Below are 12,208 nucleotides of genomic sequence, written 5' to 3'. Positions count from 1 at the left end.
TGGGGGGTGGGTTGGGGAGAAAGGCTGGAGGTGGGAGGAGGGAGAACGGGGGAATCTATGGTTGATATGTAAAATAAATGAAAACCTTAATTAAAAAAAAGGAAAAAATTCATGGCTCTTGGAATATTCTCTGCTTATTGGAAGGCATAATTAGTATATTCATTGCAATGATCAAAGTAATTTGTAGTCCTTTAAGACTGAAGGGTGCTTCCTTACTCTTGGTCACTACTGCTCCCTGTAATGGATGTTGGGACAAAAGTGTTCTGGCTTTCTGAAGGTGGTCTGGATAAACATCTTCACTGTCAGCAGAATAAGCCTTTTGGTTGCATTTTCCAAGGCTGTGAAGAGCTCTCTGGCCAGTGAGGGGAGCCATTGGACTGGCACAGGAGTTTGCTAAGCTCTATTGCACACTGCTTTCTTTGTGAGAGGCCTTTATTTCCTGACAGTCTTTCCTAATTGCTACAAGAGGCCCATGTGTTGAGAGAGCTTTAAAGGAATTAGTGACAGTGACTGTACGTTACAAAGACATTCTACACAAATTCTACACATAATCACTTTTAGCTGAATCTGAAGAGTTTATTGCCTTCTATGTTTCATGGAAAATGTAGCATGTTTCTTCAGCACAGCTCTGAAACGCAGAGCATAGCTGGGTGAGACGAATTCTACTCCTCGTCCACTTCTCAGGACCAAACCATCAACTGTTCCACTGTAATTAAATATTTCTTGCAGTCCTTGGACACCATGCTTAACATTTATTAATTTTCTCCTTTCAATATAGGCAGCAATTCACCGTTGTCTTTCAGTTCCTAAAAATTAAAAAAAAAAAAAGCAGGTATTCATGAGTATACAGTCATGCAAAAAAACAAATGTATCTAAGCAATAAGCTTTTACCCAATTTTGACACCAAAAGGATATATACTGAGCTAAACTTGCAAGTTTTCAACATGTCAACATTCTTACACCATAAAACAAAGTACAAGGCACAGCAGTAGAGCATTGGCCTAACATGCCAAGGCCCTGGGTCCAAGTCTCCCTCTTCTCTCTCCTCTCCTCTTTCTCTGCACAAGTAAAAATGAACATAAACTATACGTTAGAATTTATTTTAAAGCAAATACAGCCACCTTTGTATTCATGGAGACTGACTGTGGATTCATTACAGACCAAGAACAGTCTTTACAGAAGATGGTATATAGAAGATACAGTCCACACCACTCGAATGCTGAACTTGGTCTCCAAGTTATAATGTGAATGTTGTGTTGCTGGGGAAATAATGACAAGGAAAACACTGGTACATTGTTGGGAGCATGAAGGTCTGTGTACCCACAGATCTCCACGGAAACTAGGAATGTTAAGGATGCAGGATTTTTTTTTTTCCAATGTAAAAGATGGAAACCTGTTCTTCTATCCAGAAAGCTGGGAAGTGGAGGTAATTAACAGCCTGGTGATCAGCGTTATCTGTTGTGCCAGGCCATATCAATCTTTTACAACCAGGTCCAGAGGTGGCTAGTAATCTAAATGACCATTATATTACCTATATAGCCATAGGCTCCCCAAGCTCCCACAACCAGAACCTGAGATACCTAATAATCTAAATGGACCCTTACATTATCCGTATAGCCAGGGGCTCCCCCAAGCTCCCATAACCAAGACCAGAGGTGGCTAATAGCCCAAATAACCTCTTCGCTATCTATATGACTAAAACCAGGCTAGATCCTTCCTTAGGCCCTTAAGCTAGCACAGGCAGCCTATCTCTAGAACCCATCTTCTTAGAAGAAATGACATGTACTTGAGTTTCAATGCAATTATCTTCCTTGTGTACCAGGGATTGTATTACACCAGGAACTTTTTTCTAAATTATACTGGGTTTAAATATGTTGGCAATAAACCGCCCAGCATCAGACTCCCTGAAGTTTGATCCAGGTTGACAAGTCAATTTGAACTGAGTTTTCATTCTCCCTCTTCTTGGTTTGCTTCCCTGCCTGACATGACACCTGCAAGAACTCCCTCAGTACATGTTCACAAGAGACTAAAATGTGTTGAGACAGTGTCTCATTATGTAGCTCTGGCTATCCTAGAACTCACTACGTAGACCAGGCTGACCTTGAACTCAAAGAGATTTGCCTGTCTCTGCCTGTCAAGTGCTAGGACTAAAAGCATGCACATACCACCAAGTCCAGCTTCTACAGAGAGGGGGGGTGGGGGGGGGGGGGGGGAGGGAGGTTGATCTTCAGTGGTTGAATCTGAACATCTAGAACCCACAGATAGGAGGGTTGGCAAGCCAAACCTCAGTTTACGAAGTTAACCACTGAGCCCAGGCAGCCATAGCCAGACACACAACAAATCGGGTAGCCTTCAGCAGCATCCAGTCTCCTGAGTCTCTCTTCCTTGTGCAAGCTAACAGTCTGCTGCACCACAGTCTATTGTTCTAATCTCCAAGTTTATAACTAAGCTATGGTGAGAAGCGGATGAATTCCACATAGTAATAAGAGTCTTTCCCTCTGATTCTGATACAATGAAGAACCTCTCTTTCCTCTTCGATAGGCATTTTAAATCACTCAAAGGCTCCAAGTCCAAGCACTCCTCACTTCATCTAGTGTCTGTCAATAGTGGCCTTTTCCAGGACACCAGACTGAACAAGTCAGAGTTACTGACCCATCAACAAAAAGTACCAAAGCTACAACAGAGGCTAATCAGAATTAACATATGGAATGTACACTAATGAACAGATGAAAAACTGCACTCTAGGAAACACAAAGTGACAGCTCCAAAAACCTTCAAGACAAAATGGGAGAAGTAGTATTAACTTGCAAATGCATATGTTCTGAGCAAAGATCATAAAGTACCCCAAAAGTTTAAAGCTAGTTCCTAGTCTCCCAAGATCTCAAGGCTAAGGAACGGGCTGTGAGACATTCAAACAGGCTCAAAAGCATCTCGAAAGACAGTTTGTATCTTACTAAGATGCCTACCTACATTTGATGTGTAGGCACCTAGATATTAAAGTAACAAATGCACACTTACCTTGTTGCTTCCAGGGTACTCAAAGCTACAGTTCTTTTTTCCCCTACCTTATTTTCAAAGGGCCATCAAACTCTACCCTGGGCAGCAAACAAAGCCGCCCTGAACCAGCAAGACAGAACAGCCCTGCAGCTGCCTCGGGCCCTGATTCCACAGACATGTTAGCTAGTCCAGATACTGAGTTTCTTCACATTGTAAAAGCCTGTTTTTCTGTTTTTTTGGTTTTAGTTTTTCAAGACAGGGTTTCTCTGTAGCTCTGGCTGTCCTGGAACTAGCTCTGTAGATAAGGCCTGCCTCTGCCTCCTAAGTGCTGGGATTAAAGGCATGCGCCAACAATGCCCAGCAAAAACCTGTTTTTAAAGCTTTTATTTTATAATGTTTAACAATTTTAAAAAATTGTTTTCTACTTGAAACTCAGAGAAACTTTCCCCCAAACAATCAGGCCTGAGGGCAGTCTCTAGCCCTTGAGGAGAAGCTGCCCCCACTGTCATCTGAGTCACACATGTCCCCTCTTTAACACACTACCCAAGGCAGCGGGATGAGATATGTCTACCAAAGCTGCAGCTTTCCTTTATACGTTTACATTAACCAACACAGCTAATAAATAGTTACTCGTAGATGAGGTCACCTTCTAGCACAAAAAAAAAAAAAAAAGGTAGCTCCATTTAAATGACAAGAAAAACAAGTTTTTTAACTGCCTAACAGCCATTTACCAAGTGCCTAAAATAAACAAGAGCATCAGGAAGGATTCAAAGGAATTTAAGGCCAGCTCTCAACTCACACCTGTAACTTCAGCACTAGGAAGACAAAGACAGAAAGAAAGACTGCTACAAGGCCAGCCTGGTCTACAGAAGGAGCTCAAAGACAGCCTGGACTGCAGAATGAGATCTTGTCTCAACAAAAAAATAAGAAGTGTGTAACAAACAGTACCTGCTTTAAACAGAATTACACTCTACCACCTAACAGTCCTGTCACCTGGCAGAGGTGACCCGCAGCCATATGGCATAGGAGCCGAAAGACTCTTGCCTCAGTCTCCTACTCCTCATCCTCACTCCTGTACCTGAGGTAGGATAGGGAAAAGGAAAAATGGCCCAGAGAAACAATTACAATAACAAAAAGTGAAGGAGCAGGGCTGGAGAGATGGCTCAGAGGTTAAGAACACTGGCTGTTCTTCCAGAGGTCCTGAGTTCAATTCCCAGCAACCACATGGTGGCTCACAACCATCTGTAATGAGATCTGGTGCCCTCTTCTGGCCTGCAGGCATACATGTAGACAGAACACTGTATACATAATAAATAAACAAATAAATCTAAAAAATGAAGGGGCTTAAGAATTTTGGGACAGATATGTTTCTGGCAGGAAAAGTGTACAAATTTACAAGGAAGTTGGACTCTGAAGGATGGAGAAAAAAATATTTAATTATGGATGATACAAGGAAATCTTAAGTTGGGGGAACCGAGTAAAGATGGCTAATAAACAAGAAAATAGGGAAGGCGGCTGTGCTGCAGTTAGTACCACAGGGTCCTGAGTTCATCTGGACCTTCAGCTCTCCCTGGCAGCTGGCAGCATTCAAAGGACTTGAAGACAGGTCAGAGCAGGAGTAAGCATGAGACACTAAGACACACACACAGAGGATGCTGAATGTGAGGATGCAGAAAAGGTGAGCCAGACAACACTAAAGTTGGATGCTTAACAACTCAAATTTTCAGTTCTTGAAATGAAAAGCACTTACCTTAACAATATCCAATCCTCCAACAAGCTCCCCTCTCACATACAGCTGAGGGTAGGTTGGCCAGTTGGAGAATGTTTTTAATCCCTGCCGCACCTAAAGAAACGACAGGAATCCTGAAGTCATTCAACCAGACCCTGTGACTGAAGCTAAAACATGGGATGAAACAGAAAACCCAGAACTTACTTCTTCATCCTCCAGTATATCGAAAGTTTCATAATCAACCCTGAAAAGGGAGAAAGCTTTTAAAAGGTGCTCACTTTAAACAAAAAACATAAACACCTACCTAATGTTTTTAGGTAAAGGAAAGCATTCCCTGCTAACAAAACTTACTACAGAAAGCCTACTATAAAGCAAGGGGAATGACTTTATCATCGGACTTGTCATCCTAAGACAAAAATACCAGTCTCTGATGGACAAAACTAGCTACAGCAGGAGCTGCCAAAATTCTCTTACGTATTTATGGGGATAGTGGAAGGCCAAGGCATTTGTGTGAAGGTCAGAGGACAATCTGTAGGAGTCGGTTCTCTCTCTCTACTATTTGGGTCCCAGGGATCAAGTTTAGGTCATCAGTCTTGGGGAACATCTCCACATAAATGGGTTGGTTTTAACCACAAAAATCAGTTGGCGAATCCCCAGCTGGCAGCCATCCCAGCAGCTCCACCACATGAACAAAGACTTAACAGCTCACCCTACTCCAGGCAAATGAGGCCAGATGCCTCACATCCCCAGGACCTGAGTTATAGGCAGCTGTGAGATGCCTAGAATAGATGCTGGAACCCAACTCTCACCTTCTGCATAGTAGTACACACACAATCACTAAGCCATCTCTCCAGCCCTGAAAACACTGGCTTCTAAATAACATTTAGAATATATGAACATCTCCCTGTATGTCTTTATGCATAGTGAGAACAAAGGCCAGAAAATTCCAATTTGGTCTAAGTTAAAGCATTTTAAAACAACAACAATAACAAAAGCCACTATTAAAAATAGACAATATATGTCAATAAATAAATACCATGCAAATAGATTTGACATTAAAACTCTAATGTATCAGTGGCAGAACTGAAAAGCTGGATTTTTTTTTTAAGTATACTATTTGAAAACAAGATTTACATACCCAGTACTATTCAGTATTTCCAGAATTTGTTTGCTGAATCCACATTTTGCTTCCTAAATTATATATATATAAAAAAAAAAGTATATTGTACATTTTTTTTCACAGACTCAGTAAGTGTGGCTGCAGCAAATGCTCAAGTCGGCACCCCAGCCACTTTTGTTTACCCAGCTCCCATACTTCTTTCATCCCTCTGAAGTATTGGCCCAGGCTGACATCATCCCAAACAACCTACAGACTGACTCTGGCTTTAACCTTGTAAGATGAGGGACATATAGCAGCTGAAAATCCTTGAGGTCAGAAGTTCCCCTCAGTCAAACCCAGATCATCTACACAGACTCACCTGACTTTCCTTGCGTTATGCAAGGTGACAGGACCTAGTCAAGCCAGTGGCAAGAACTAAACTAATTGTTTTCATATCCCATGGACTGTTAGTCATACCTTCATACTTCTCTTTGCACTGTGGCATCAGCTCATTTGAAGTGATTGAAATCTTATGCTTTATTTCAGGCCACAGATTCCCCAAGCCCCAGCTATCTTGGGAAAGAAGCCTGACAATACAGAACATCTTAAAGGCTCCCAGGACACCATTTCCAAGAAATGCAAATTCTTCCTGGACAGCCACCAGAAATGTGGAGAACCAAAATCAGCTTTCAAAACAATGGAGCAAAAGAGTGCCGCTTCACCACTACTGTACGTTATTAACACCACGTTTACTTTAATAAGTGCAGTCTCCCAGTCACCAAGTTTATGTCCTAACACAGTGCTACCAACATGCTAAAACTGCATTGTCGTATTATTACTTCCATCACACTAGTTACATTAACTAGTCAGCTGTTTTAACTAACGGGCTTCACTGTGTTGGGACCACAGCAACCCTTACAGCAACCTGACGTTAAAACAGTCCTATGGCATCATTAGGTCCGTTCACAGAAAGACAAAGGAAGGCAAGGGCCTCTTGTGGCTCACCTGCCCAGAGTGGCTCATCCAGAACCTGGACAGACCCTCACTCCACCACCTCACCCTTCTGAGCTTCAGTCTCCTTATCTCGAGAGGAAAGCAAACTGCAGAGCTTTGCCTGCCTAAAGCTCAACAGCTGAAACTCAACTGTTAAAACTGTTAAAGTGCGAGAGAAGTGATAGGACTAACTTTTCAAAATTACCAATCTAATCCCAATCCAGAAGAGAGTGAGCTTTTTGCCAACTGATGAGTGCAAGGGGAACAATCAAACTAATGAAAAGTCAGTACGTGCTTTCATCAAGCACAAGAACCATTGTATTACAAATGAGGACTGTGGTAGTGTCACTCACTTAGCAACCAGCTACCACAGAGCACAAGGGCCACTGTCAGGGTTTATTTCCTACTCTGAGGACCTAAGGACCTCCACCCAAGAAGCTCAGGACTACCAGGAATGTACAAGTGCCCACAGTCCACACTCTCAAACACAGGGGACTGGAACAGCAATTGAGAGAATCAGCTAAGTGCTCGTGCAGTGTTGACCACTTCAGCTGACAACGGTTGGCAGCAGAAAGCAATGCACCCTGCTGAGACGCTGATGATAAAGTCAAGCGAAATGGAGATTACTTTGTTTGATCTCCATAAGCACCAATTAAGGCCAGGATAACTTCCTGATACCACTACAGCTTCATTAGCTAAACTGGAAAAAAAAAGACTTAACTGTCCCCTTGCTGCAGATGTTAACATCAAAAGAAATTACAAATAAAACCATTTTTGAGTTCCTTACCTGTTTGTTTCCTTTCATAAAGAGCATCACAGAAGCTTTATTGGTCAGCACTTTGAGCCTGAAGAGAGAAAATTGATATCAAATGGCTCAGCTCAGTTATTACCCACCACTTCTGCTCTGCTTCCTGAGTAGCAGGCATATCTGAGGGAGAGCAGGCTGACAGCTCACAGCTTTGAGCGGTATTCCACAAGCAAACACACTGACACTTTCCTTGATTTCCTCCTCTCCCTGAGCCACTGTAAAACATAATGTGGCTTTTTTAAGGCAACGAATGTTCCTTCAAGTTGCAATTTAAGCCCATCAACTTGTAGTACTAAAAAAATAATAATAACCAATTCAGTAAGGAATTATTCGATGGGGGGGGGGGGCACGCTATATATTGAGCCATCTAGAAGTTCCCAAAATGGATCAGTGAGCATTTTCCCATCACGATACTGCATAATGTTCCTCAGCCCAGAGCAGGGCTGCCAGCCGCAAAGGTAAGAAGGCCAATCTTAGCCCCCCAACCATCACTAACTGCTGAAAATAACAGTTTTCATTTGAATTTAATACTTCCTGTTTTATATGCCACCTGTCAAAAAGCACACTGTCAGGAATGTTTATCACCCAAATTTGAAACAAAGTTTAGTCGTAAATCTTTAGGGAAAATCAGTAGGGACAATAGGTCACATCATTTTCTCTTCACTCTCTTCACATTGTGGAAGTACCATGGGTCCAAACTTCCTCGTAGAATAAAACTGATGTCAGTCAAGTGACCAGATCACACAGGCCATGACACTTACATTACAAGCTCCTCAACAGGACAGAGACCTAGCCCAGCACACTCAGCAAATGATCTAATCACCTAGGCTCATGCACCACAGGTCAGGCTACTGTCAGAATACATGTCATTTCACTAGGTGGGAAGGGGCCCTTTAAATTACTCCCCCAAATAGACCAAACAGTGCCTTCTTTCCATACAGCTCTAGCCAGTATCTGTGCATCCTAAAGCACAGGAGAGCTAGAAGCAGCACTTTAGGAAAGAAGGTCTGAGGAAGACAAGGCAGCAGCAGCAAGGGCAGTGCAGAGGAAAGACCAGTGCCCAGCCAATCCAAGGATATGGAATGCAGAGCCACACTGGGAGCAGCACAGCCTCAGGGGGAAAGGACATGGGCCACAATAAAGACACAAAAGGGGACCATATAGTGTCCAAAAACACCCCCATCTTCTCATCACAAGGAAAGGGTACACACCAGTGGCACTGGGCCAGCATGCCACACATGGAATTCTGTTCCTAAGGAGTACCTGAATTAATTAAGTACAGATGGCTTTTTTTATTAAATATTTGTTGACATTTTCAAAATGTGAAATAGCAAGAAAATTACAAACTCAAGCCCCAACTAACAGTGGATTGGCTAACACATTTCAAGAAATTCCTTTTAATTAATTATTAATATAAAAAAATGTGAATTAGTAAATTCACATTTATTACAACAGAGTTCCCTTCATGGGTCTCTCTACTCAAAACACAACATTTCTACAAGACTCTGAAGCAGACTGTGATCCCTCATAAAGATGGTCTGCCTGAGTTTTGTTACTGTTGCTTAGAGAAGCCTTCCCATTCAACTCTTGCCACACTCAAGGACAGAACATGGCACTTCAGCTGCACACAAAAACACAGGGTGCTATGCTCACATGAAAGAACAGGAACAAACAGGGCCCTGAATCCACTAAAAGTGACATTTCTGCAATAATAGCAAGTATGTTCTCCATAGTTGCTAAACTGTGCTAAAACATCTCCAGTCCAAAACAGAGAGAGCATCCACGTTTCCAAGACTAGATGCTGAGAACAACCACCAAGTTATGACCCCAACAGGCAAACACCAAATGCTTGGTGTCTACTCAGAAAGGCCAATGTGGTAACATTTGTAGGCTGTGAAAACACTCAGGGCACACTGCTTGCTGTCAGCTTTCTAGTACTTACCTCTCCTCTAACTTGGGAGTTTTGGGACAAATTGTATCTAGCTCTTCTGATGCTTCCAGCTCCTGAAAGAAGGACATTATTACAACATATACCACCTTGACCACCCCCAATGTGAAATACTGACAAATGTCTATCAGAAATACTGTGTTCTCCTTAGTAAACCTTAGGTGCGATAAGAAAACATGCTTTCAATTTATTACAACACTTTAGAAAAGTGTGCTCTAAACAAAATGTCTTTATAAAGACTCTAACCTTAATTATGTCAAGTCCTCCTATGAGCTCTCCAGAAACATAGAGCTGAGGATAGGTGGGCCAATTAGAGTATGTTTTGAGCCCCTGTCGCACTTCCTCATCTGAGAAGATATCAAAACTGCTGAACTGAATATTGTGTTTGTGAAGGATTTCCACCATCTGCTTGCTGAAACCTGCAACAGAACAAGGAAATAAGAGAATTCAGCATCTCTTACATACCACATGGTGTCCAGGGGACAGAAAAGCCCACCTCGCCTGCACAGTGATTGAATCAGCATAACTGGATAGTATAAGAGGAAAATAAAAGCTAAAACCCCTCATACGACCTAGAGCTTCACACAACGAGAATTTAACATATACGTTAACATAACTGCAGTGAAAAGTGGGCTGTGTATTTATCAAAGCTGCTCTTGAACTGGAGACACCGCACTGGCCGAAGAGCAGAACCCTGAAAGCCTGGCAAGGCTCCACCCTGACATGGGACAAAGCCCTCCATGGCCACCTCCCTCCCTCTCCATCAGAGGACTGACCAGAATACCTAGGACAGCTATTTTAACCACAGTGAGAGCCAGGTGTAGTCCTTCCTACCACTCTAGTGAGCCCATCCACACACTTCTGCAGGTGCTTCTCATCTTCACCTCTGAGCAAGATGGATGGGAATCAAAAGTGCTCTCTTTGGGTCTGAAGTGGGCACAGTGCAGTAAATGTTGAAGTCATCTTTGCTGGTACATATGAACTGTCTATAGACTGACACCATTCCTTCTCAGCTTATGTTACAACCTGACAGATGCTTTCCTAAGATTATTTACATTCCCTACAGTGTGTAGTATGATTTTTTTTTTCCTACACTATAGTGACAAATTTATGTCCCAGGAGTTTACTAGTCTTTGGTGAGATGTTCACAATGAAGAAGGGTGTGAGCATGACTCTTATCAACCTGAAGAAAGGCTGTAAGCATCAGTCCAGCTGAAAAAAAAAAAAGGGTTACTTTTCTTCCCAAATGCTAATTCTTATCAATTATATCTCCAGGTCTGAAGCACCTTCTTCTTCCTCACTTCACCATTCTCTGAAACATATTCTTTAATTCACTGGAACACAACCTATTCTTCCAACTAAAAATTCCTCTAGGATTTCCTCACATCAGCCATTATTTTCAAACAAAATCAAATCATAAAATCCAGCATAATATTAACTGCAATGGTTTTACCTGACGTCACCCAAAGTGCATTTACTATTAAAAGCACAGATCTAGAGCTGAGCCCCAGCTGCTTCCCAGCTCTGCAGTTTGTTGAGATGGAGCACCCAGATGAGTGTGCGGCACATAAGCTGCTTTTCCTACAACTCAAGTGTGGTGTTCATGCACAGCCTGAAGTCAAACACTGTTTCTGAATGTTTGCACTCATCTGGGAGTTCATTAGTAAACAGCTAACGGCTGACTGCTGATGGTTATTCTGCTCCCAATATATTAGCTCGTTTCTACTGTAACTGGCTGAGAAAAGGCTTTATTTTGGCTTTAGGCAATTACATGCAGACTAGAAAGATTGATTGGTAGGGTTTCATTTTTAAGGGTTAAAGTGGCAGATTGGAAATGTTATGCTTAAGGATAAAGTAGTAATAGGGCTTTATTCTAATAACAAAATATTTATACACTCTTGAAGAAAAAAATGCATGCATGCAATAGAAGCACTTAAAAGTTAAAAAAAAAAAAAACTCATTTACCACAAAATCACCATTTCTATCTGCAGTCATTTCCACTCATGACATGAGTAATAAGCCTAACTGCCACATTTAATAACTACCTAAAATAGACCCTTAAGAGGATTTCTGCACTTGTGCCTTGCATCTGACTCTCACTGTTGAAGCTCCTATAGCCAAATACCTACTAGCTTTAGCTGCAATAGCTACAAGAGTCCCCCAATAACCTCATTAGCACACTGAAGGACCTCAGTGCTTCAGGAAACCTCCTCAAAGGTAAGCAAGCTCTCTTCCTATCCTCATGAGAAACCAGAAGAGAGGAAATGCAGTTCTGTGACCTGAGACCTTCTCAATCCTGGCTTTTAAATCACCATAAATTCTACAGATGGAGCCTAAAAGTACAGCAGAAGGTGGAGCCAGGGCCTATACTAGTTCTAGGACAAACAGGCTCTCCCTCTCTCCTGGACATACACTGTAAATGTCATTCAAGTTTTCCGGGTAACACAAAGCAAGGTCAGGGCTACCATTCAAATGCAAGTGTAGCTCTCCTCCACTACAGATGCTGACCAGTAGCAAAGCAGTGCTGATGGCAGAGCACTCTAAAGAGCAACTCTGCTAAGGAGAGAAGGAAGCCTCCCGAGCTCACAGAGACGAACCATGTTTTCAGGAAGGCCTAGTCTACCCTCTTCACTG

At 42.3% G+C, this 12,208-nt stretch overlaps 1 protein-coding gene across 2 annotated transcripts in view; it reads right to left on the bottom strand.

The window, feature by feature from the left end:
- Positions 1-555: 555 nt before the first annotated feature.
- The window catches only part of Glrx3 (glutaredoxin 3), a 30,577-nt gene continuing 18,924 nt past the window's right edge, over positions 556-12,208 (bottom strand). For both annotated transcript variants that reach the window (XM_036206499.1, XM_036206491.1), the window contains 7 exons: positions 9,821-9,993; positions 9,569-9,630; positions 7,606-7,663; positions 5,865-5,917; positions 4,931-4,970; positions 4,748-4,840; positions 556-806 (listed from right to left, as the gene is read on the bottom strand). In XM_036206499.1, coding sequence (XP_036062392.1) covers positions 756-806; positions 4,748-4,840; positions 4,931-4,970; positions 5,865-5,917; positions 7,606-7,663; positions 9,569-9,630; positions 9,821-9,993 — 530 coding nt within the window. In that variant the 3' untranslated portion in view covers positions 556-755. The remainder of the gene's footprint in view (positions 807-4,747; positions 4,841-4,930; positions 4,971-5,864; positions 5,918-7,605; positions 7,664-9,568; positions 9,631-9,820; positions 9,994-12,208) is intronic.

Source organism: Onychomys torridus, chromosome 1 (genome assembly GCF_903995425.1).
Source record: "Onychomys torridus chromosome 1, mOncTor1.1, whole genome shotgun sequence".
NCBI classification, from domain to species: Eukaryota; Metazoa; Chordata; class Mammalia; order Rodentia; family Cricetidae; genus Onychomys; species Onychomys torridus.
Note: the sequence above shows the minus strand (reverse complement) of the source record. Positions and strands in the feature narration are given on the sequence as shown.